Below are 25,975 nucleotides of genomic sequence, written 5' to 3' on the forward strand. Positions count from 1 at the left end.
TTACTTGTTTCTCCTTTTCGGTCTTAGCCAAGGTGGTCTCCAGCCCCTCGAGGTCTCGCTTGAGATCGTTAAGTTCTGCTTCCAACTTGCGCTTGCTGGCACTCAAGGAGGCCGCTGAGCTTTCTTCCTCTTCCAGGCGTTCTTTCATGTCGGAAATCTGGCTTTCCAGTTCCATTTTGGCCTTCATCATTTGAGTAAGGCGCTCTTCCGCATCGATCAGATTCTCTTGTTCCTGAAAGAGGAAACGAGAGAAAATGTTGGGAGTTCTCTTTGTTATTCTTACTTGAATCGATAGGAGGTAGCGCTGATAGCTACCAACCTCACTGGCTTCAAAAAAGAGGTTGGGTGAATTGACGGAACTGACCAAAGGGAACATTTGTAGCTCAGGGTGGAACTGTGGATTCCTATGTGCTCTCTAAACTTGGTTGTTTTCTTACAGATGTTTCATTACCCAACTGGATAACACTTCTAGCACTAATGATGATACCTAGTTGAGTAATGAAACATCTCAAGAAAACCACCAAGCTCAGAGAGCTCCAAGGACCCGCACAGTCCTCCTCCTCCTCCCCTTCTCCTTCTTCCACCCTGCAAACCTCACTCCCTTCTAGTACTGGTCATGTCACCTAGTTGAGTAATGAAACATCCACTAGAAAACCACCAACCTCAAGAACACCAACGACCCCACAGAACTGATGGAAGTCATGGAGATCAATGCAGTGGTAAAATCTGAACCGGTTTGCTACCGGTTTGCTGGCCGCCCTGCGCGCGCATTGTAAGCACATGCACAGTGTGTACCAAAGGCACACTCTTCGTGTGCATGCACAGTATGTGCCAAAAGGAGGCCTGGGAAAGTAAGTAGAAGTGAGGGGGGGGATCAGCTATAGTGCGTGATTTAGCTTTGCTAGAAAGCTGTAAATCCTGCTTTCTAGCAAAGCTAAACCCCGCTGCACAGCTGATTGTCGGAAATACCGGTTTGGAGGAACCAGTAGCTTTTTTAACTACTGGTTCACCCGAACCGGTAATTTTTATCACTGCTGGTTCGTGCAAACCGGTAGCATTTCACCTGTTGTGTCTGCGCCCCCCGAGCCAGCCCTGCTGCCAGAAAGTGACTTGGAGCCGGGCCTGCTGCCAGAAAGTGACTTGGACAGTGAGGAGGAAGGGCCGTCAGGACTTAACCTCAGGAGCACCGGCTTGCCTGGCTCAGCTCCAGGAGCCAGAAACAGGCCAGGTGGAAGAGATAACGAGGCCTCCATCCCCTGACTCTTTCCCTCCCCAGGCCACACCTTCAGACCCAGCTGATGGCAATCAGGCTTGGTTTTGTAGGCAGGAGAGGAGGGAACAACAGAAGCAAGGGTAGGACAGGCCTTGGAAGTGCTGAGTCATGGAGCCACACCCCACAGGATATAAAAGGCAGCCAGAGCTGCTGTGTCTCTTTGTAACAGGCAAATCCACTGATTAAGAGCTGAAGTTTGTTTCTGGGTGACTCACCAGCGTCGTGGAAGATAACGGAGGCTCTTGGTAGGCGCTGGCTATTTTGCTGCCAGAGCTGATAGTGATGGCTAATTAAGCATTCGGACAGAGGCGAGGGAGGAAAGAACATCACCCCTGGATCAATGGCTGTTCTCCTTAATACCATAAAAATGGTTCTGCTTTCAATGGCAACCATTCTGTGAAACTGCCTACCATCCAATGTATCTCTAACCCCACCGACTTTCTGGCGGGCACTCCTCAACATCACATGCAAAGCTTATGATGGCCTTCAAGCCAATGGAAGTTGCACATCCTTCCTCAAGGGTGAATTTAGTAGACTCACAGCCTGCAGTTGGATGGTCAAGTCATTCTTCTCTTGGCTCATTGTGGCCAACTTCTCCTCCATCTCCTTGAGGCGGTCCATCAGTTCCTGAGTCTTGGACATGGCGTTCCTCAGCTCTTCCTCTTTCTCTTTCATCTCCTCCTCTTGGCGGGCCACGTTCAGCAGAGGTTTCACCTGCAGGTGGGAACCAAAGTAGAAGATTGTGACTTCTCTAAACATAGTTGTGTTATTCAACTCTCCACCACTTTTCCACGGAATGAGAAGACGCAAGGACTGGAATTGTGCCTGAGATAAAAATCAAGTGGATCCCTCCAAAACACTCACCTCTACCCGATGTCCCTTCAAAAAAATTCTTGAGACTTTTTAAGAGAGCCCTTCTCAGTTTTCTATTTGTTTTTTTTAAAAACTGGCATAAAACTATATATTGACACACCTACAGGAGATATTTTTAATGCACTGCATGGACGGACAAACGACACACAAACCTTTGCATCCTATTTCAGAATCCTTGAAGAATATATGATAGCCAAAAAAAACAGGTTGTTTTTTGGGCTTAGATTGCTGTCCCAAATTTATTTAAAACACTAAGAAGAATAAGGAACATATTTTCGAAAAAGTTACCGTCTTAAAGGGTCACCAAATCTTGGGAGATTTCAAGCAAGCTTGATAGCCAAGCTATCAAGTGACATTGCAACTCATGGAAATACTGTACACACACATACAAAGACACACAGCCAGAGATAATAGAACAACAAACTTTTGGTAGGAATTAGCTCCACCCTTTCTGTAGGAGTTAGCCCCACCCTTTCGGTAGGAGTTAACTCCACCTTTTCGGTAGGAGTTAGCCCCACCCTTTCGGTAGGAGTTAGCTCCACCCTTTTGGTAGGAGTTAGCTCCACCCTTTTGGTAGGAGTTAGCCCCACCCTTTCGGTAGGAATTAGCTCCACCCTTTCGGTAAGAGTTAGCTCCACCCTTTCGGTAAGAGTTAGCTCCACCCTTTCAATAGGAATTAGCTCCACCCTTTCGGTAGGAGTTAGCTCCACCCTTTTGGTAGCAATTAGCTCCACCATTTTGGTAGGACTTAGCTCCATCCTTCTTTCTCATGGACAATTAACCATATCAACAAAAAGTGTTTCTTCTTGTTGAATAAATAGGCAGAGAATATCTCTCCTGGCTGCTTATTGTCCGAAGCCATCTATTAACTAAAACCAATAGTTCTCATTTTGTTTTGAGACAACCTGAAGCCTTGCGGGGGGTGGGGGGTGACCGCTCTCTTCACTACCACCTCACCTTATTGTACAGTTTCCACCATCCCCAGAAACGCATCGTTAAAAACTTGCGAACGTTCCTCTGGATCAGCATCAGGCCCAACCTAGTTTAAAAAAAGAGAGAGAAACTAGTGTTAAGAAAGAAGAAAACATGGTCCTTGTCAGGAAATTGTTATTTGCCTAACTAGTTGGCCAGGCAATATATAAACTAACTATGTATGTTTGTAAGAAAGGCATGATATTGCTTTAAGGCTGTGCTGCATCATGCAAGCATCCTGATTGGTTGAGCTCTGTAGCCAATGTATAAACGGACTACTAAATTATGGCTTGTGGGGAATCTACAGGGACGCTACAGCATTGTAACCTGATGACATGCTGCAACTGTATATTTGAGCTTTATGATCGTTGCTTGACCATGGCTAGTTACTGATTCCTCAAGATACTGACTGTTGTGAATTGAACTGTGTTTTGCCGAACTGAAAGAAGACCTTGTTTGTTGTGCAAGTCTACGTTTGGTAAGAAGACTTGATATTTTTAACATCCCTGACTGACTGACTTTATATGTGGAATTGTTTTTGGACTATGACTTCGCCTTTTCCCTAAAAGTAAAGGAATATCAAACCCCAGTTTGTCTGCAGGTGACTGTTATTGTATACAGCCAGTCTCAGTCGTTTTCATGCGTAGGCAGTGGTGGGATTCAGCCAGTTCGCACCACTTCGGGAGAACCAGTTGTTAACTTTCTGAGCAGTTTGGCAAACTGGTTGTTGGAAAAAATCATTAGAGCAGAGAACCAATTGTTAAATTACTTGAATCCCACCACTGTGCGTAGGGTACAGTCCACAATTTTCGTTGTGAACCCAGATTATCCTTAACAGTCCTCCAAATGGCATGATGACAAACCTGTCTCTGTATTTGTGGATGCAGAAAGTTCTAAGGCTTAAACAGTGGCTTCTCAAAGCCTGGGCATAAACCTATGGTGGACATACACCAGAAGAAGAAGACAACCTACTTGAAATAGGCACGCAGATTGAGAAATTCTAATGCATATCATCAATGTTTTATTTGCAAGAGTTTTCATTTAGATACTGGCCTGGCAGAACACTGATTTCGATGTAGATTTTAATGCTTCATTCATTCATTCATTCATTCATTCATTCATTCATTCATTTGGAATAACAGATTAACAGAGTTGGAAGGGACAGTGGAGGTCTTCTAGTCCAACCCTCTGCTTAGGCAGGAAAACGTACACCACTTATTATTATTTACATTTATACTTCAGACAAATGGTTATTCAACATCTTCTTGAAAACTTCCAGTGATGGAGCACCCACAACTTCTGGAGGCATGAAGTTCCACTGGTTAATTGTTCTCCCTGTCAGGGAATTTCCCCTTAGTTCTACGTTGCTTCTCTCCTTGATTAGTTTGAATCCATTGCTTCTTGTTCTACCCTCAGGTGCTTTGGAGAATAGGTTGACTTATTTATTTGTTTATTAGATTTATATTGCTGCCTATTCTCCCATGGCGACTTAGATATTGGAACACTGCTATCATGTCACCCTTAATCCTCCATCCATCCATTTGTCCGTCTGTCCAATCCCTTCTTAAGGGAAAGAAGGGAAGATATAATTTATTTTATTTCCTTACCTTCTCTCCAGCATCTTCTTAAACTCAATTCTCATCAGGAAACCACGGAGGCGACTCTGTAGCATGGTCATGATCTTGGCCAAGCGCTCATCCCTCATGTCTTCCAACTTGGCCAAGATTCCAGCGCGGAAGAACACCTGTGAAAACAATGGACTTATGTACACAAATCCATTCGCAAGATCAAGTTGGAAGAACCAGCCCCCTCCCGGGTCCATGAGGGTTGAAAGATGAGAAGAGAAGTGAGAAGAGAAGAGAAGGCTCCATCCTAAGCTGACCACCAATGAAGTGTTGCAACTTACAACAATACCTTCACTGTATTTGAGACATCATTACATTAGAGAGATATTTTACTAGGAGAGTTCTCAAATCTTCTGCTCGAAATAAAACTCCCTATACCACCAGGCTTGAAATCTTAGGTCTAGAAAGCCTTGAACTACGTCGTCTACGTTTCAACCTATGCTTAGTTCATAAGATTATTTACCAAAACGTTCTACCTGAAATGAATAGTTTAATTTCAACCATAATAATACAAGGGCCATCAATAGATTTAAACTCAATGTAATTCGCTCTAATCTTAATTGTGGGAAATATGACTTTTGCAATAGAGTAGTAAATATCTGGAACACTCTACCTGATCCTGTTGTTGGTCTCTCTAATCCCCATACCTTTTACCGTAAATTGTCTACCGTGGACTTTTCATGTTTCTTAAGAGGTCCCTAAGGGGGCATGCATAAGCGCACCAGCCAGAGGTGGGTTTCAGCAGGTTCTGACCAGTTCTGGAGAACCGGTAGTGGAAATTTTGAGTAGTTCAGAGAACCGGTAGTAAAAATTCTGACTGGCCCCACCCCCATCTCTTCTCTGCCTCCCAAATCCCAGCTGAACGGGAGAAAATGAGAATTTTGCAGTATCCTTCCCCTGGAGTGGGGAGGGAATGGAGATTTTGCAATATGCTTCCCCTGGAGTGGGGAGGGAATGGAGATTTTACAGTATCCTTTTCCTGCCACGCCCACCAAGCCATGCCATGCTCACCAAAACACACCCACAGAACTGGTAGTAAAAAAATTTGAAACCCACCCCTGGCACTAGCATGCCTACCGTCCCTGCCCTGTCCTATTGTTCCAAATTATATGTAATCATTCTATGTGTTTATAGCTATGTTTTGCCAATTTATATTCTTTTTTTTTTTTGGTGCCAAATATTTTTCAGGTGTCCATGTCTACTCTTGTTACTTGTTTTCTTGTATTTGTTGACAAATCAAATAAATAAATAAATTTGGTGAACTATCCGCACAATTGTGTGTTTCTTGCAGGAAAGAAACCGTTCTTAGTACCTTAGTATGTCCAATTTTTTTTCCTTGTATTTGTTGATCAATAAAATAAAAGTAAATAAAATAAAATAAAACAGCTGGGCCTCTGGTGGCTCAACAGACTAATGCAGTCTGTTATTAACAGCAGCTGCTTGCAATTACTGCAGGTTCAAGTCTCACCAGGCCCAAGGTTGACTCAGCCTTCCATCCTTTATAAGGTAGGTAAAATGAGGACCCAGATTGTTGGGGGCAATAAAGTTGACTTTGTATATAATATACAAATGGATGAGACTATTGCCTTACACAGTGTAAGCTGCCCTGAGTCTTCGGAGAAGGGCGGGATATAAATGCAAATAAAAAAATAAAATAAAATAAAAAAAATAAAAAAATAAAAAATAAAATAAAAATAAAATAAAAAATAAATAAATAAAATAAAATAAAATAAAAAAACTACCTACCATTGACCTCACCCCATTCCTAAGAGGTCTATAAGAAGCGTGCATAAGAGCACAAACATGCCTACCGTTCCTGTCCTATTGTTTCCTTTTGTTATATCCAATTAATATAGTTACTACAACTCATACTCATATATATGCTTATATATTGTATAATTATTTCATGCTTATGCTTATATATACTGTGTGACAAAAATAAATAAATAAAAATAAATAAATAAAATAAAATAAAAAATAAGCGTGGGGACTTATCCGCATAATTGTGTTTTTCTTGCAGGAAAGAAACCATTCTTAGTACCTTAGTATGTCCAATTTTGTACTCATTTTCCCCAAGGTCAAGAGTTCCCAGAATAAGTTCAGAGGCTTTCTTGTTGTCGACAAACCCTGGAGGAATGACGTTGGGATTCAGCAACTGATACCTGACGTTAAGAAGACACAAGCAGGAATTAATTTGGTCCGGCTGAGACTTTGGGAGCGTCAAGGTCCCAATGCACCAATGACTTATTTACAATAAACAATGTTTAGAAAATTTAGAACTACGCCGCCTTCGACATGACCTGTGTTTAACTCATAGAATCATCCATTACAATGTCCTTCCTGTCAAAGACTACTTCAGCTTCAACTGCAACAGTACACGAGCACACAATAGATTTAAACTTAAAATGAACCGCTCCAATTTTGATTGCAGAAAATATGACTTCAATAACAGAGTTGTTATTGTTGGAATACACTACCTGACTCTATGGTCTCTTCCCAAAATCCCCAAAGCTTTAATCAAAAACTGTCTACTATTGACCTCACCCCATTCCTAAGAGGTCTATAAGGAGCGTGCATAAGAGCACAAACGTGCCTACCGTTCCATGTCCTATTGTTTCCTTTCGTTATATCAAATTAATCTAGTTATTACATACTTATGCTTATATATATGCTTATATATTGTATAGTTATTTTCATGCTTATGCTTATGCAGAAAAAAATAATGGCTACCAACCTGCCTTCCATTGAGGACCTGTATACTGCACGAATCAAGAAGAGGGCTGTGAAAATATTTACAGGTCCCTCACATCCTGGACATAAACTGTTTCAACTCCTACCATCAAAACGACACTATAGAGCATTGAATACCAGAACAACTAGACACAAGGACAGTTTTTTTCCCTCTGCTAAACAAATAATTCCCTCAACACTGTCAAACTATTTACTAAATCTACACTACTATTAATCTTCTCATCGTTTCCATCACCAATCTCTTTCCACTTATGACTGTATGACTGTAACTTTTTGTTGCTATCATTAAGGGTTAAATTGCAACCTATGACCATCATTTGTGTTATAAATGTTGTACCTTTGATGAAGGTATTTTTTTTTTCTTTTATGTACACTGAGAGCATCTGCACCAAAACAAATTCCTTGTGTGTCCAGTCACACTTGGCCAATAAAATTCTATTCTATTCTATTCTTACATATACTGTGTGACAAAGTAAATAAATAAATAAAATAAATGAGGGAGGAGCGGGTTCAAGGCGAGAATCACCTTTGCTTGAACTCAGGGTACTGCAGTCTGTTGGGAAACCCCTTCCGGCAGATACGGATACCTTCCAGGACACCGTTGCAGGCCAACTGGTGCAAGATGAGATGAGCATCCACCACGCCTGTGGAGACACAAAGCAAGTTGACCATTTTTCCACAACCTTCGCCAGAAGTTCTGCAAGGCAATGCCTTGCATGGATTGGCTCCTCAAGCTTTCTTCAGCTTGGTGACCAAATGGAAACCATCTGGCTCTTTTTTTATCTGGATCTTGACTAGATCCCCTTGTCCTTGGTGAGGGTTGTCTGCTTGTTCTGGAATCCCATGCTCCACTGCCCTTAACCGTGGGTGCAATCTGTTACACACTACGCTAAAGCAAGGGTCTCCAACCTTAGTAACTTTAAGGTTTGTGGACGTCAACTCTGGGAGTTGAAGTCCACAAACCTTAAAGTTACTAAGGTTGGAGATCCCTGTGCTAAAGCATGCCTTGTTTAATGACGATTTACTGAATCAGACACCTTAACATCTTGCGCATCGCACCAAGGATCAACGTGGTTTCTAACCTCAATGGTTGTCTAAAGCCAAACAAACCATACTATCAATCTCACATCATGGTAAGCCATAAGGAGGTTGGGTTGAGGGTGGCTTAGCGTGAAGGGGACTTTTGTGGTTTGCAAACTATACTTCATGGTTTAACCTCTTGCACAATCCAACAAGAGGCAAGAAAATCAAGGCATAGTTAAATTGTGATGCGTAAGTATTTTCCTCTGGATCTTTTAATCCTTTATTTGCATGGGAATAAATTCTTCTCTTTTCTCCAGCTTGGTAGCACAGCTAAAGTCTAACACAGATAATCTTTTAGTATCGCAATCTGTAAAGTGGTGGAAGAACTCCTAAAGTTCAAATACATTACAACAACCCTCCAAAGTGCCCCTGTCTTTTCTTAAGTCACCAGCTGTATGTAGGGTATTTCCCAAAGGAAAAAATAGACTTTGTTTGCTTGTTTAAGAGATGAAAAATGATGACTTCAACCCACATACCAGATTGCTTGAATTCATTGGGCACAATGCAGCGGACAAAATGGGGAGCAGTACTGTGCAAAGTGGCCATGAGCTTGTTGAGCTGCTCCTAAAACACACAGAAAAGGAAGGAAGGAAGGAAGGGAGGGAGGGAGGGAAGAAAGAAAGGAAGGAGGAATGAAGAAAGGAGGAAAGGGAGGAAGGAAGGAAGGAGGAAGGAAGGAAGGAAGGAGAGGGAGGGATGGAGGGAAGGAAAAAGAGAAAAGGAAGGAAGGAAGGAAGGAAAAAGGCAGGGAAAGGAGAGAAAAGGAAGTAGTAGGGAAAGGAAGGAAGGAAGGAAAGAAAGAAAGAAAGAAAAAGAAAAAAAGGAAGAAAGGAGTTAGGAAGAGGTGTTAACCAATATCCGTGGGACTTAGCTGGGAAGCAATTACAACAACTAGCTGGTGTAAGCTGATGGAAGCATTAAGGAGGCACGGATTGCTCCTCATAAGACATGCTGGCCTTCGGAAACAGGAGCCACCTGATCATGTCACTTACCCTGTAGAAGTTGGAGACGGTCATAAAGGAGGAGCCTCTTTTCTGTTTCTTGGACCCCGAAGCTGAGGACAGCATTGAAAAGCAAGTGATTCAACGGGAAGACACAAAGAGAGAGAACAGCCAACCTGCGGAAGGGGACAACTGGCCTCGGATGACTCACCATGGCCAACTTGTGCAGGACAACTCAACATCGGACAATCCGATGAGGGATAATTCAGGAGAAGGACAAGCTCACCCCAGCCTGGAGGACTTCTAATGGGAGAAGGTTCAAAATGAAAGCAAGACAAAGCCCACTGCGGTTCCCTTGTCCTTCTCTTGAGTTGAATTGTCCTCTCGCACATCAGCTGTGACAACTTATTCCACGGTGAGTGGATCACGGAGAGTTGGCCAAGGGGAGTTGTCCTCCATCCGCCAATCCGTTCAGTGATTGGCCAACCTGTCGATTCCTGTTTATTTCCAACTCTCTTTTCTGCACATCTGTCCGATTCAGTTCCTCGCCATTCCCATTTTTCCCATTTTCGACCCATGTCAAGACACTTTTGATCAACTTTATTCCTATCTCACCCCCAAATGCAAATACACGTTTTTGTTTGCGGATTTCCACCCAAACTGTAATGGTTTCCTGCACATTACTCTTATTAATTATCTATTTCCACGCACAAATAAATATTTTTCGGTGAGATTCACCACCAGGAGGCACTCGGTGACTGATATTGTCCTTATGGAAGCTTCTCGTGTGTAAACAGCCAGCAGGAATTGAACTCACAAAATTGCACTCTGGATGGCTCCTAAAGGTGATGTACTGTACATTTGATTGATTGATTGATTGATTGGTTAAATTTATATGCCGCTTATCTCATTACTCAAAGCAACTTAGATGATGTACTACTCTACAGCAGAGTCTACAACATTGTCTGCTTTAAGACTTGTGGACTTCAAGTCCCAGAATTCCTTAGTCAGTCTCCAACTATGGCAACTTGTGGACTTCAAGTCCCACAATTCCTCAGCCAGTCTCCAACTATGGCAACTTGTGGACTTCAAGTCCCACAATTCCTCAGTCAGTCTCCAACCATGGCAACTTGTGGACTTCAAGTCCCACAATTCCTCAGTCAGTCTCCAACCATGGCAACTTGTGGACTTCAAGTCCCACAATTCCTCAGCCAGTCTCCAACCATGGCAACTTGTGGACTTCAAGTCCCACAATTCCTCAGTCAGTCTCCAACCATGGCAACTTGTGGACTTCAAGTCCCACAATTCCTCAGCCAGTCTCCAACCATGGCAACTTGTGGACTTCAAGTCCCACAATTCCTCAGCCAGTCTCCAACTATGGCAACTTGTGGACTTCAAGTCCCAGAGTTCCTCAGCCAGCATTGCAATGCAGGAATCGCAATGCAGGCAGCAAAGAGCTACCTACATACCTGCGGCCTCTTCTTCTTTGAAAAGAATGCAGAGCAAAGCCATGGCAGACTTCTGAAACAAGCCCACCACCGTTTCATTCAGGGGGTCCTTGTTTTTCTCCAGCCAGCCGGTGATATTGTAGCCCACCTGGGTTGAAAAAAGGAAGAAGGATATGGCATGAAGGAGTCATAACTACAGCAGAAGTGGGTTTCAGCAGGTTCTGACCAGTTCTGGAGAACCGGTAGCGGAAATTTTGAGTAGTTTGGAGAACCGGTAAATACCACCTCTGACTGGCCCCGCCCCCACCTATTCTCTGCCTCCCGAGTCCCAGCTGATTGGGAGGAAATGGGGATTTTACAGTATCCTTCCCCAGCCATGCCCACCAAGCCACGCCCACAGAACCGGTACTAAAAAAAATTGCATCCCACCAGTGGACTACAACTAATGGGGCAGTCGTCTCTAATGGCAGAAGATAAGCATGGAAGGGTTTGACCAGTGGTAGGATTCAAATAGTTTAACAACCGGTTCTCTGCCCTAATGATTTCTTCCAACAACCAGTTTGCCAAACTGCTCAGAAAGTTAACAACCGGTTCTCCCCAAGTGGTGCCAACTGGTTGAATCCCACCACTGGGTTTGACCCATGAAAGTCCACTTGTCTTTTGGAAAAGCTCCTTTGGGACAGCCATGACCTGGATGATGGAGCATCTCTGTAGGCATCTCCCTACTTCCCCATTTCCTAGTAGATTCTCCACGCCCCTTATAGAAGCAAACTGCCTCCACGCAGTTTCACCTGTTTTTCTTCTTCTTCTTGCTTTGTACTCACCGTGCCAGCGTAGTGAACCAGCTCAAAGTGGGCTTCCGCCCCTTTGCCCTTCCCTCCCTTTGGCTTCAGGAAGTTAGGGGACTTGCCCAGATGGTTATCATACAGGGCAGCCTTGAAAGTCGCATCGGTCGCCTTGGGAAACACGCACTGCTCTTCAAGGATGGAGAAGATGCCCATGGGCTGTTGGGTGAGAGCAGAAGGGAGGATCAAGTCACCTGTTAGGATTGATTTACGGCAGGGGTATCAAACTCGATTTCATTGAGGGCCGCATCATCAGGGTTGTGTTTGACCTTGGGGGGGGCATGGCCAGCTCAACGTCATTCATGTTGGGACTCCTGTGATGGCCCGAGCGCTCTGCCAATGAAAACGGGCTCCCAAAAACCCTCTGCCAATGAAAACAGAGCTCGGGAGAGCCGTGTGCAGCCCTCCCGAGCTCTGTTTTTGCTGGCAGAGGCACCGCAGGCCAGTCCTTTGCTGTTTTCATGGCGGCACCACAGGCCAGATCTAAGCACCCCATGGGCCGGATTCTGCGCCCCCCCCCCCCGGGGAATTGAGTTTGACACCCCGGATTTATGGGATTGGTTTTTCACAGTCTAAGCTTTGGAGGGTTTGCAACAAAAGGTCACATATGATCTCACTCCGTGATTCTTCTTGATCAGAAAAAAAATATCCCAAAGATGGGATGGGATGGATGGATGGATGGATGGATGGATGGATAGATAGATAGATAGATAGATAGATAGATAGATAGATAGATAGATAGATAGATAGATATAGAAAGATAGATGCAATAGATAGATATTGATAATAATAAATAGATAATAGAGATAGATAAATAATGATAATTGATAATTATCAATTTACCTATTGATATTGATATCAATAGGTAAATGGATAGATACAAAACATAGAGAGAGAGAGAGAGATAGATAGATAGATAGACAGACAGATAGATAGATAGATAGATAGATAGAAAGAAAGATAGAAGGATAGAGACAGTAAATAGATATTGATAATAATAAAAAAATAGATAAGAGATAGATATAATGATAATTGATAATTATCAATTTACCTATTGACATTGATATCAATAGGTAAATGCACAAAACATAGAGAGATAGATAGATAGATAGATAAAGATAGAAGGATAGAGACAGTAGATAGATATTGATAATAATAGAAAAATAGATAATAAAGATAGATAGATAATGATAATTGATAATTATCAATTTACCTATTGACATTGATATCAATAGATAAATGCATAGATACAAAACACAGAGATACGGATAGAGAGAGAGAGAAGGAGATAGTGATAGATAGAAATAGCAATAGGATAGACAGATAATAGATGAAGAAAGAAAGAAGGAAAGAAGGAAAGAAGGAAGGAAGGACAGAAGGAAGAAAGGAAATGAAAGGAAGGAAGGAAGGAAGGAAGGAAGGAAGGAAGGAAGGAAGGAAGGAAGGAAATGAAAGAAGGAAGGGAAAAAAAGGCTGGACCTCATATTACCCGAGGTCAGGATTAAAAACAACAACTATGGCAAGAAAGACCTCAAAGCAGCCTTCATCTGGAGAAGCCCAGGTTGCTTCTGTGGGGGCGGTTTACCTTTTCCAGGAGCTCAATGCAAGCTTGGAGGTCGAGACCGAAGTCAATGAAGACCCAGTCGATGCCTTCTCGCTTGTATTCCTCTTGCTCCAGCACAAACATGTGGTGGTTGAAAAACTGTTGCAGCTTTTCGTTGGTGAAGTTGATGCAGAGCTGCTCAAAGCTGTTGAACTGCAGGGAGGAGAAGGCGACAGGTTACTCACAACTTCCTACTCCGAGACTGGCCTGACTCTTTTTGCTTCAGAAGTTGTAAAACGGAAGAGTATTTCGCTTTACCGCTGTAACGGAAACCTGGTTGTAAAATGGATCGGTCCTGTGACTAATCCACATTTCTTGTGGTCATTAAATAAAATCACGGCTTGCCAACAGCCAGCAGCCAGGGCCAGCTTTCAGCAAAACCATAGTAGGAAAAAAAAAACGGGTTCACACATGACTGAGGGATGTTGCAAATGACTGTAAACATGCATGCAAACATCCATGAACACCAACTGGCAGTCAGAATACATGATGAACATTAGGGTATAGAATAACAAAGTTGAAAGGGACCTTGGAGGCCTTCTAGTCCAACCCCCTGCCTACACCACTTCAGACAAATGGCTATCCAACATTTTCTTCAAAATTTCCAGTGTTGGAGCATTTACAACTTCTGCAGGCAAGTTGTTCCACTGATTAATTGTTCTAATTGTCAGAAAATTTCTCCTTAGATCTAAGTTACTTTTCTCCTTGATTAGTTTCCACCCATCACTTCTTGTCCTGCCCTCAGGTGCTTTGGAGAACAGCTTGACTCCCTCTTCTTTGGAGCATCCCCTGAGATACTGGAAGACTGCTATCATGTCTCCCTTTAGAACAGAACAGAACAGAACAGAACAGAACAGAATAGAATAACAAAGTTGGAAGGGACCTTGGAGGTCTTCTAGTCCAACCCCCTGCTTAGGCAGGAAACCCTACACCACTTCAGATAAATGGTTCTCCAACATCTTCTTAAAAACTTCCAGTGTTGGAGTATCCACAACTTCTGGAGGCAAGTTGTTCCATGGATTAATTGTTCTCACTGTCAGGAGTTAACTACACCACTTCAGATAAATGGTTATCCAACATCTTCTTAAAAATCTTCAGTGTTGGAGCATTCACAACTTCTGGAGTTCACCCCTAGTCCTTCTTTTCATCAAACTAGACATACCCAGTTCCTGCAACCGTTCTTCATATGTTTTAGCCTCCAGTCCCCTAATCCTCTTTGTTGCTCTTCTCTGCACTCTTTCTAGAGTCTCAACATCTTTTTTACATCGTGGCGACCAAAACTGGATGCAGCATTCCAAGCGTGGCCTTACCAAGGCATCTTTAATTTCACAAGAGATAGACAGATTGAACCCTAATTTCAATGGGGAAAATGTGACAGTCAGAGACCAAACCAAATCCCCAAACGCCAGGGAATTTCTAGAAGCCTGGCACTCAGAGGAATCAGCCATCAACAGACACATAGACATGAACAACATCTACAGACTATGCAAAAGAGACAACCAACCAGCCCAAAAGAGAACAAAAGGACTCCAGCATTTCTCCACCAGCAATCAGCATCCAGGTCACCATAAATTAATTCCAAGGTCAACTTCAGACCAACAACCAAGTAATCAAGAACCCAATCAAGAAAATGCCAACAGTAAAGGGCCCAACCAAGGAATGTCTAAGACCCCCACACACACACACACAGACAGGCCACCCACCAGAATATAAACTGACAGCTAATCCCACTCCTTACTAGCACTGATGATGTTACCTAGTTGGATCCTGAAACGTCCACAAGAAAAGAAGCAAGCTCAGAGAGCATCAAGGAACCCTCATCTGGTCCAAGAACAAGAGAGTTTTGTTCTCTTTGCTTTCCCACCTGACCCCCCCCCAAAAAAAAAACCCCAAGGTGGACTGGAGGGTTGAGGAACAATAGAAGTCTAGCTAATGTTCTTTCTGCGCCAACTCAGTAAGCTCAAACTGCCCAAGGAGCTGCTGATCCAATTCTACAGAGGAATTATTGAGTCTGTCATTTGCACCTCTATAACTGTCTGGTTCGGTTCTGCAACCCAACAAGAAAAACACAGACTTCAGAGGATAATTAGAACTGCAGAAAAAATAATTGCTACCAACCTGCCTTCCATTGAGGACCTGTATACTGCACGAATCAAGAAGAGGGCCGTGAAAATATTTGCAGATCCCTCGCATCCTGGACATAAACTGTTTCAACTCCTACCCTCAAAACGACGCTATAGAGCACTGCACACCAGAACAACTAGACACAAGAACAGTTTTTTCCCGAAGGCCATCACTCTGCTAAACAAATAATTCCCTCAACACTGTCAAACTATTTACTGAATCTGCACTACTATTAATCTTCTCATAGTTCCCATCACCAATCTCTTTCCACTTATGACTGTATGACTATAACTTGTTGCTGGCAATCCTTATGATTTATATTGATATATTGACCATCAATTGTGTTGTAAATGTTGTACCTTGATGAACGTATCTTTTCTTTTATGTACACTGAGAGCATATGCACCAAGACAAATTCCTTATGTGTCCAATCACACTTGGCCAATAAAAAAATCTATTCTATTCTATTCTATTCTATTCTATTCTATTCTATTCTATTCTATTCTATTCTATTCTATTCTATTCTATTGATGGCAAGTTGGAAAATGTCACCTTGAGGTTGACGGAACGGAATGGGTAGGACACTAATGTCTTCCATTCTACACGCCATGGTTTTTTTGGGGGGGTGGGGAGTGTCCCCAACTCTGAATCTTTTGCAATAAAAATCATTCATGGCTTCTGGGTACCTCAAAGATCTCAAAACCGGCAATGTCCAGGACACCGATGAAGAACTGCCTCTGCATCTTGGTGTCCAGGGTTTTGTTGATCCTGACTACCAGCCACTTAAACATCTTGTCGTAGACCGCTTTGCCCAGGGCACCGACCGAGTTGTGACATTGGTCCATATTTTGCCCTTTCTGCACAAACTCGTTGCCCACTTTAACTCGGGGTCTGGTAATCCCTTTCTGAAGATCTCCAGAGTTGAGACCCATGAGGTGGGCAACTTTGTCAGCCACTGCCAAAAGAGCAAAATGGAGACGTTATTTATTGATGATTTCAATAGACTCTAATTCTGTTATTCTGCAATTCAGTAACTTAAGATGACTTTTTTTTTAATAAAGTTTTTTATTTATAAACAAACAAACATTTAGTACATCAGTCATTTCTTCCGTGTGACATCTTGGTGTTTTTTTCCTGGCTTTTCAATTTAATCTGTTTTTTTCCCATTAATTCACTATTCTAGTTACACCATTTTCTTACATATTTATCAATTTACTTACTCATATCTTTTTTCTAACTAATGGTAAAATTGATCCCATATCTTAAAATATTCTGAATCCTCTCTTTCTTTGATCATCAAAGTTAATCTATTCATTTCTGCACAATCTAAAAATTTTTTTTGATAACTTCTCCTTCCAGGGGTATTTTCTCTGTTTTCCAATTTTGTGCAAAAACAATTCTTACTGCTGTTATTACATGTATAATCAAGTAAATATTTTCTTTACTAATTTTCTCTGGGAGGATACCAATAAAAACAGCTCCGGTTTTAAATCAATATGTTGTTGAGTCATTTCTTCTAACCATGTCTTTATTTTATTCCAATAATTTTTAGCTTCTGGGCATGTCCCCCCCATATGAAAATAAGATCCCGATAACTGGTGAAACCTAAGGTGCTTTTTAATGGGGACCTTAAGACATCTCTTGCTTTCATGCAGGTAGTCCTCGACTTATGACCACAATTGTGCCCAAAGCTTCTGTTGCTAAGCAAGACAGCTGTGAGTTTTTGGCCCAACTTACGACCTAACTCCTTGTAGTTGTTCAATGAGTAGGAGGGTTGTTAAGGGAATCTGGCTTCCTCCATTGACTTTGCTTGTCAGAAGGTCGTAGAAGGGGAATGTGTGACCTTGGGACCCTGCAACCGTCATAAATAGGAACCTTCTGAATTTTGATCACATGCCTGTTCTGACCCAGCCTTAGAAGAACCAAGAAACAGACTCCTTGTCCTGAAAAATCCCTCTTTATTTAGATCCTGTGAATTACGGGCAGTCACACACTGAAAAGTCCAGGCAATAACGCTTCAAGGGTTAATTTGCAGTAACAGACCTTATCGGTTCCCTGGGATACTTGCCAGGCCATAAATTACATTAAATTAATTTATATAAATTTACGTAAATTAAAAATTAAAATTAAATTAAATTAAATTAAAAATAAATAATTTACGTAAATACTGGAAAGCAAGTTTCTGAGGGATGGACCACAATGAGCAAATCTTCTGAAAGAAATACGAACGGTTGTCTCCTGCAACCACCGCTCCCCTTTTGCTTCTATTTATTCCCCAACCAGGGAGGGGCCATTCAGCGTCCACGTGTGCCTTGCTTCCCAAATCGGCTCCTGTTCCTCAGTTGTTCTCCTCTCCTGACAGCTCTGCGCATACGCGCATCTGGAACAGGCCCCAGCTGTTCGCCCTCCCCACTTATCTCCGAGTACAAAGGCAGCTGAGAAATGTCGGACGGCCATGGCTCTATCTCTGCTTCTGACACAGAACCTCCATCAGGGCCTTCCCGAGACTCCAGGACCGGCCCAAGTTCCTTCCCAACCTCCTCATTGTTTGAGTCTGACGGGCCACAACAATGGCCGTGGGGATACTGCAGGGGTGAAATCCAGCAGGCTCAGAAAGGTTCTGGAGAACCGGTAGCGGAAATTTTGAGCGGTTTGAAGAACCGGCAAACACCACCTCTGGCTGGGCCCAGAGTGGGGAGGGAATGGAGATTTTGCAATATCCTTCCCCCAGGAGTGGGGAGGGAATGGGGCTTTTGCAATATCCTTCCCCCAGGAGTGGGGAGGGAATGGAGATTTTGCAGTATACTTCCCCCAGGAGTGGGGAGGGAATGGGGCTTTTGTAATATCCTTCCGCCCAGGAGTGGGGAGGGAATGGGGCTTTTGCAGTATCCTTCCCCTGCCACGCCCACCAAGCCACGCCCACAGAACCGTAGTAAAAAAATAATTGGATTTCACCACTGGGATACTGCAGCGGTCGTAAGTGTGGGAAAAGGACGTGACTTTTCCCAGCACTGTCGTAACTTGGAACGGTCCCTGAACGAATGTTTGTAAAGTCAAGGACACTCTGCCTTCGTCCCCACTGCATTACCTTCGGTGGTGTCCACTTCTGCTTGTTCCTCCCTCGGCTTCTGCTTGAACTTCATGTTGCCGAAGTGCATAATGCCCCCCGTGAGTTTGTACACACCGTTCTTCTCCTCTCCGGTGAAGCCCAGGACGTCAAAGGCCACCTTGGCAGAGAAGGAAACACGACACAGAGAAGGAACCAAAGCTGGTGACAGGAATTTAAGCTTAGCACGTGGCGCCATTTTTTTTTATTTTTTAATTTACATTTATATCCCGCCCTTCTCCGAAGACTCAGGGCGGCTTACAGTGTGTAAGGCAACAGTCTCATTCTATTTGTATATTTACAAAGTCAACTTATTGCCCCCCCAACAATCTGGGTCCTCATTTTACCTACCTTATAAAGGATGGAAGGCTGAGTCAACCTCGGGCCGGGCTTGAACCTGCAGTAATTGCAGGCTGCTGTGTTCTAATAACAGGCTTCTTATAGCCTGAGCTATCACGGCCCATTTTGAACATTTTCTCCCATTGCCAAGCTGTCCCTCCACGCACCACAACTTTGAATACGTACATCTGTGAGGAGCAGTTCTTCTCCATCATCCATGTTGTCTACCACAGTGACCCCTTGGCTTGTCCAGTGGTATTCCTTGGGATCCGGGGCGCAGAGCAAGCTCTCTGTGGCGACAAAAAGGCATGTTAGAATGAGGTGATTTTGCTCGTTGGGATGGAAATGGCCTTGAAGGGAACATCTAGAAGGTTTAGAGAAACATTTCTCTCTGTTTTTCCTCTCTCTTTCTGTCTCTGTCTGTCTCTGTTTCTCTCCCCCCATTTCTCTTTCTGTCTCTGTCTTTCTCTCTGTGTGTGTTCCTCTCTTTCTCTCTCTCCCTCCCTCCCTCTCTGTCTGTGTCTGTTTCTCTCTCTGTTTCTGTCTCTCTCTTTCTCTCTCCCCCTCTCCGTTTCTCTTTCTCTCTTTCTCTTTCTGTGCGTTCCTGTTTCTCTCTCCCCCTCCCTCCTTCGTTCTCTCTGTTTCTCTGTTTCTGTCTTTCTCTCTCTTTTTCTCTCCCCCTCTCTGTTTTTCTTTCTCTCTTTCTCTTTCTGTGTTCCTCTGTTTCTCTCTCTCCCTCCCTCTTTCTCTCTGTTTCTCTGTTTCTGTCTCTGTCTTTCTCTCTCTGTTTCTCTCCCTCTCTGTCTGTGTCTGTTTCTCTCTCTCCTTCTATGTCTTTCTCTCTCTTTCTCTCCCTTCTCTCTTTCTCTCTTTCTGTGTCTTTCCCTGTTTCTGTTTCTGTCTTTCTCTCTGTGTGTGTTCCTCTGTTTCTCTCCCTCCCTCCCTCTCTCTGTTTCTCTCTCTGTTTCTGTCTCTGTCTTTCTGTTGTGTTCCTCTGTTTCTCTCCCTCCTCCCCACTCTCTGTTTCTATCTCTGTCTTTCTCTCTGTGTCTGTTTCTCTGTTTCTGTTTCTGTCTCTCTCTCTGTTTTTCCATCTGTTTCTGTCTGTTTCTCTCTCTGTTTGTTCCTGTTTCTCTCTCTTCTCTCTCCTTCTCTCTTTCTCTTTCTGTCTCTGTCTTTCTCCCTGTGTCTGTTTCTCTCTTTCTGTGTCTTTCTCTTTCTGTGTTTCTCTCTGTTTTCTTTCTCTCTCTGTGTCTGTTTCTCTCTCTGTCTCTGTCTGTCTCTGTTTCTCTCCCCATTTCTCTTTCTGTCTCTGTCTTTCTCTGTGTGTGTTCCTCTCTTTCTCTCTCTCCTCCTCCCCTCTCTGTCTGTGTCTGTTTCTCTCTCTGTTTCTGTCTCTCTCTCTCTCCCCTCTCCGTTTCTCTTTCTCTCTTTCTCTTTCTGTGCGTTCCTGTTTCTCTCTCCTCCCTCCTTCGTTCTCTCTGTTTCTCTGTTTCTGTCTTTCTCTGTTTCTCTCCTCTCTGTTTTCTTTCTCTCTTTCTCTTTCTGTGTGTTCCTCTGTTTCTCTCTCTCCTCCCTCTTTCTCTCTGTTTCTCTGTTTCTGTCTCTGTCTTTCTCTCTCTGTTTCTCTCCTCTCTGTCTGTGTCTGTTTCTCTCTCCTTCTATGTCTTTCTCTCTTTCTCTCTCTCCTTCTCTCTTTCTCTCTTTCTGTGTCTTTCCTGTTTCTGTTTCTGTCTTTCTCTCTGTGTGTTCCTCTGTTTCTCTCCCTCCCTCCCTCTCTCTGTTTCTCTCTCTGTTTCTGTCTCTGTCTTTCTGTTGTGTTCCTCTGTTTCTCTCCCTCCCTCCCCACTCTCTGTTTCTATCTCTGTCTTTCTCTCTGTGTCTGTTTCTCTCTTTCTGTGTTTCTCTCTCTCTGTTTTTCCATCTGTTTCTGTCTGTTTTCTCTCTCTGTTTGTTCCTGTTTCTCTCCCTTCCTCCCCCCCTCTCTTTCTCTTTCTCTTTCTGTCTCTGTCTTTCTCCCTGTGTCTGTTTCTCTCTTTCTGTGTCTTTCTCTCTCTGTTTTTCCATCTGTTTCTTTCTCTCTGTGTGTATGTGTTTCTCTCTCTGTCTCTGTCTCTCTCTCTCTCTTTCTTTCTCTCTCTCTCTCTCTCACACACACACACAAACACACATTCATGGAAAATGCCCTACCTACAAGGTCAGGCTTCTTGTTAGACAAGAGTTGGTAGAAGATGTGATAGCCCCTTTCAGCAGGTTGTTGAGAGATGACCCTAGACTTCTCCAGGAGGTCTAGAACAAAATGAACAAAAGCCACTTCACTTTTTAAAAGGATTAAATCGATTATCAATTGAAAGGAAAGAAAATGCTGACATTCCCTGAAGTTTTAATTTATTTGTCAAAGTATTGACTGATGAAATCTGTAATTTTCTTTAGGGATAGATAGATAGATAGATAGATAGATAGATAGATAGATAGATAGATAGATAGATAGATAGATAGATAGATAGAATATATATATAAAATTATTAACCAATTATCAGCCAGCATGACGACAGCAAAAACAACACAGCTACCGTATATACTCGAATATAAGCCGATCCGAGTATAAGCCGAGGTCCCCAATTTTACCCCAAAAACTGGGGTAAACTGGGGACTCGAGTATAAGCCGAGGGTGGGAAATGAGGCACCTACCGGTCGGCGAAACCCTCCCTCCCTCGGCCGAGAAGGCTGGCGGCTCCCCCGCCCCGCCCTCTCACTGCACCGGCAGGGCTTCCCCGCGCTAAAGCAAAAGCCCGCCAAGTTCGCGCCGGCCGGTATAATGTGAAAAAAACGAAAAAAAAAAAAACTCGAGTATAAGCCGTATATACTCGAGTATAAGCCGAGGGGACGTTTTTCAGCACAAAAAACGTGCTGAAAAACTCGGCTTATACTCGAGTATATACGGTAATTACAAGCGGGAGATGGCTGGAAGTGCAATGGCCAAATTGATTAATGGCAAATAAAGGCAGAGATTTCTGTAATGATAGTTTAAGACTCTGACGATGTCAGCAGATGGCTGATGAAAGCTTAGTAAAATAAAATTTTAATTATTTTAGTTCCGGAGTTCGCAGAATGTCTGTTTCTTTTTTCACAAATATACCTGGAACTCGTATTATTTAGAATAGTTTGTAATAATCATTAACCACACGCCAACTGAAATGGACACTGGAGCTAAAAACTGGAGATTTAACATTGGAGAAATTAGGAACTTACAGCTCTCAATGTCAGCCCCAGCCAGTTTTCCTGTGCTGCCAAAATGAATTCGTATGAATTTACCCTGAATAAGAAAAAAAAAATAGACTCTCGTTATTCACAATCACAATAGCTTCCCCCCCCCCTCCACCAAAAAAAATCTTGATTTTAATGTGTTATTCAAAAACCTGGGTTCATTTAAAAAAAACACAACCAGAATAAATAGCAAGGTAGGTATGTGAAAATCAGCTATCTATTTAGCAAGGTTGATAAGAAGCATATCCAGAAGTAACTAACTCTACTTAATTGTAAGGATAAATTAATCTAATCTTTGCAAGTCTGATAGGAGGTTTTTTGTCCCCTCCTGTTCTTTTCACAGCCGGAGAAACTAGGGAGGGTCGCTTCTGAGATTATTGTCGTGTCCCTTTTCTTCTATTGGCTCCAGTAGTGAGTTTCAATTTTGGTCGCTACCTGTTCTCTCGCGGACGTGTGTGTGCAATGCTTCTGCGCATGCGCCGAGATGTCCAGGTGGGTGGGCAGAGCCTCCCTGCTGCCGCTACCAATTTGCCCAAACCGGAGTGAACGGGTAGCAACCCACCACCGATGGGCTCATCTACCTCTTATGAACCATGGTGGTGCAGTGGTTAGAGTGCAGTACTGCAGGCTACTTCTACTGACTGCCAGCTGCCTGCAATTTGGCAGTTCAAATCTCACCAGGCTCAAGGTTGACTCAGCCTTCCATCCTTCCAAGGTGGGTAAAAACGAAGACCCAGATTGTTGGGGGGCAATAGGCTGACTCTGTAAACCGCTTAGACTGGGCTGTAAAAGTACTGTGAAATGATATATAAGTCTAGTATAGCTTGGGAAGGAAGAAAGGTAGGTAGGTAGGAAGGAAGGAAGGAAGGAAGGACTGGCTCAAAGTTGACTCAGCCTTCCATCCTTCCGAGGTGGATAAAATGAGGACCCAGATTGTTGAGGGCAAGAGGCTGCCTCTGTAAACCACTTAGAGAGGGTTGTAAAGCACTATGAAGCGGTATATAAGTCTAAGTGCTATTGCTATTGCTATTATCTGACCATTATCTTGCTGGTGGCTCTTCTCCCTGTCTCTTAAAATCATTTCCAAAAGACACGACGTCGTTGGCGGCACGATAGGGAAAAGGGGCATTGAATGGGACAAAGCACCGTTTCGGAATCCGATACTTACAAAGCGAGAAGAATTATTGTTCCTGGTAGTTTTGGCGTTTCCGAAAGCTTCTAGGACAGGGTTGGCCTGGATGATTTGATCTTCCAGAGAGCCCTGCCCCAAAACAAAGACCATCACCATCAAACCTCGCTTCCCCAAGAAACATTTTGGAACACTTAAGGATGTCGGGTTGTTTCTCAGGGCCACTTTATCGTGGTTTCAACCACTACCCGATAAGAGACCTCCGTTCGATTTTACCTTTCCATCGGCAGCGGCTTTGCCTGTGCTTCCGATGTTGGCAAAATACTGGATGACTTTCTTCGTGTTTTCAGTCTTGCCTGCTCCGGATTCTCCACTAGAGGTAAAGGAAGAGGGTTATTATCAGTACAGGTAGTCTTTGACTTATGGCTATGATTTCTGCTGCTAAGCGAGACCTTTGTTAAGTCCCTTTCTTGCCACGGTGCTTAAGGGAATCACCCCAACAATTCAGGCCAAATCCTACGTTGCTGAGTGAGACAGTTAGTAAGTGGGTTTTGCCCCAATATATACCTATATTCCAGGTATATTTGTAAAAAAAGAAACAGACATTCTGCGAACTCCAGAACTAAAAAAATTAAAATTTTATTCTACTAAACTTTTGTCAGCCATCTGCTGACATTGTCAGAGTCTTAAACTATCATTACAGAGATCTCTGCCTTTATATCTCTGTTGGAGCTCCTACGCTTTGGAATGAACTTCCCCCTGGTTTACGTCAAGTGCCTGATCTTCGGACTTTTCGCCGTGAGCTGAAAACGCACCTATTTATTCAAGCGGGACTGGATTAAAATTTTATTGGGGTTACTTATATTTTAAGGTTTTTAAATTGTTTTAAATTTTCGGCCACCTTATAATATGTTCTTTTTTAACCTCTTTTAATGTGTATATAGTGATTTTTACTTGGCTGTACACCGCCCTGAGTCCTTCGGGAGAAGGGCGGTATAAAAATCGAATAAAATAAATAAATAAATAAATATGCCATTAATCAATTTGGCCATTGCACGTGTAATAGGCCCCTCCAGCTGTCTCCCGCTTGTAATTAGCTGTGTTGTTTTTGCTGTCGTCATGCTGGCTGATAATTGGTTAATAATTATATATATATTGTATAATTATATATATATTGTATCTATCTATCCATCCATCCACCCATCCATCCATCCATTCATCATGTATCTATTAATCTACTTTCATTTTTACGTTTTTGTAAACTGCTAGGTTGGCAGGAGCTGGAGCAACCCATCACGTGACGCTGGGGTCTTGAACCCTCTAAAGAAATTCAGCCTCTTTAACCACTGGGCCATCATGGTCCCAAGGTGTATTACAATTGAAATAAGCTGCATGTACAATTCTAAATTTGATACAGTAATTTTTGTTTTTGGATTCAAAAGGCAGGCAAGATCTTTTTACCCGGTTTAGCCGTTTTTCCCTCCCCACAAATAAATGTCAACAACCTGACCATTTTAGATTCCTTAGCCAAAAAAAAAAAAAAAAAGTAAAATGGATTTAAAAGAATCTGCTGGAACAGGAAGATCCAGGATTCCATAAACACACAGACAGCTTTCCAAATTCGAAAGCTTATTGGGAGAAACTTTTAATGATTATATGTGAACTCATTGATCAAAAATGAGTCTAGGGTATAAATGTATGGGACCTGTATAGGTCAGCCCCCTGAAAAATGGTTCAGGATGGTTTCAAGGTGGAACATTTGACTCCTTAAATAAAATTGTAGTATCCCTTTCTTACTAGCTCAGAAAAAAAAACATCTTCTGGAACCATTTCTTGATGCCTATAATAAGCTTTCTCATTAGTGTCTGTTGCCAGGAAATCGATTTTAAGCTGTACTTCTTTATTATTAATTTGGTCGCTTATTCACATGATATGCTTTTATTTTTCTTTGTACGGTGTGTAGAGCATTAAAAACCAAGCCATTTTTATTAATATTTTAGTAGGGAATATATGCGGGGGGGAGGGGAGAGATTAGGGCCACTTACGTGATCAGCATAGACTGGTTTTCACGTTCTATGGAAGAAGAGAGAAAGAGAACACTGGATAACCTGGATTTCCCCCCCCTAAATCCCATGGAATTGATCAATAGCCAATTATCCAAATCAACTCTTGGGAAGCATCAGCCTTAGGAATGGACCATTGCTTGATTATAAAATTCAGGCTGGTACACTTGGGTAAATGGAACAAGGGAGAAAGAGAGGACCTTTACAGAATACGAGAATAACATAGTTGGAAGGGACCTTGGAGGTCTTCTAGCCCAACCCTGGTACACTTGGCTTTGTGTAACCGGAACAAGGTGTCAACTCGCAAAGCACTCCTGGCAGTGGTGGGATTCAAGTAATTTAACAACCGGTTCTCTGCCCTAATGATTTCTTCCAACAACCAGTTCACCAAACTGCTCAGAAAGTTAACAACCGGTTCTCCCGAAGTGGTGCGAACTGGCTGAATCCCATCACTGACTCCTGGCTTGCTCTCGAGTTGCCATAGGCAAGGGGGATAGGAAAAGTGGTGAAGCAGCATGGCAGCCAAAAAAACA

The 25,975-nt window shown here is 42.9% G+C and overlaps 1 protein-coding gene across 1 annotated transcript in view; it reads right to left on the reverse strand.

Annotated features, from left to right (window-relative positions):
• The window catches only part of LOC131185179 (myosin-16), a 59,995-nt gene that overhangs the window by 27,153 nt on the left and 6,867 nt on the right, over positions 1–25,975 (reverse strand). Inside the window, exons 4-22 of the mRNA XM_058157439.1 lie at positions 25,425–25,452; positions 23,656–23,752; positions 23,419–23,511; positions 22,236–22,299; positions 21,174–21,272; positions 19,170–19,273; positions 18,627–18,765; positions 16,225–16,493; positions 13,397–13,567; positions 11,791–11,970; positions 10,988–11,114; positions 9,570–9,631; positions 9,054–9,141; positions 8,021–8,138; positions 6,785–6,905; positions 4,726–4,862; positions 3,104–3,185; positions 1,814–1,987; positions 5–232 (exon numbers count right to left, since the gene is read on the reverse strand). Of these exons, the coding sequence (XP_058013422.1) occupies positions 5–232; positions 1,814–1,987; positions 3,104–3,185; positions 4,726–4,862; positions 6,785–6,905; positions 8,021–8,138; positions 9,054–9,141; positions 9,570–9,631; positions 10,988–11,114; positions 11,791–11,970; positions 13,397–13,567; positions 16,225–16,493; positions 18,627–18,765; positions 19,170–19,273; positions 21,174–21,272; positions 22,236–22,299; positions 23,419–23,511; positions 23,656–23,752; positions 25,425–25,452 (2,381 nt within the window). The remainder of the gene's footprint in view (positions 1–4; positions 233–1,813; positions 1,988–3,103; positions 3,186–4,725; positions 4,863–6,784; positions 6,906–8,020; positions 8,139–9,053; positions 9,142–9,569; positions 9,632–10,987; positions 11,115–11,790; positions 11,971–13,396; positions 13,568–16,224; positions 16,494–18,626; positions 18,766–19,169; positions 19,274–21,173; positions 21,273–22,235; positions 22,300–23,418; positions 23,512–23,655; positions 23,753–25,424; positions 25,453–25,975) is intronic.

Source organism: Ahaetulla prasina, chromosome 14, assembly GCF_028640845.1.
Source record: "Ahaetulla prasina isolate Xishuangbanna chromosome 14, ASM2864084v1, whole genome shotgun sequence".
In the NCBI taxonomy this organism is placed as follows: domain Eukaryota; kingdom Metazoa; phylum Chordata; class Lepidosauria; order Squamata; family Colubridae; genus Ahaetulla; species Ahaetulla prasina.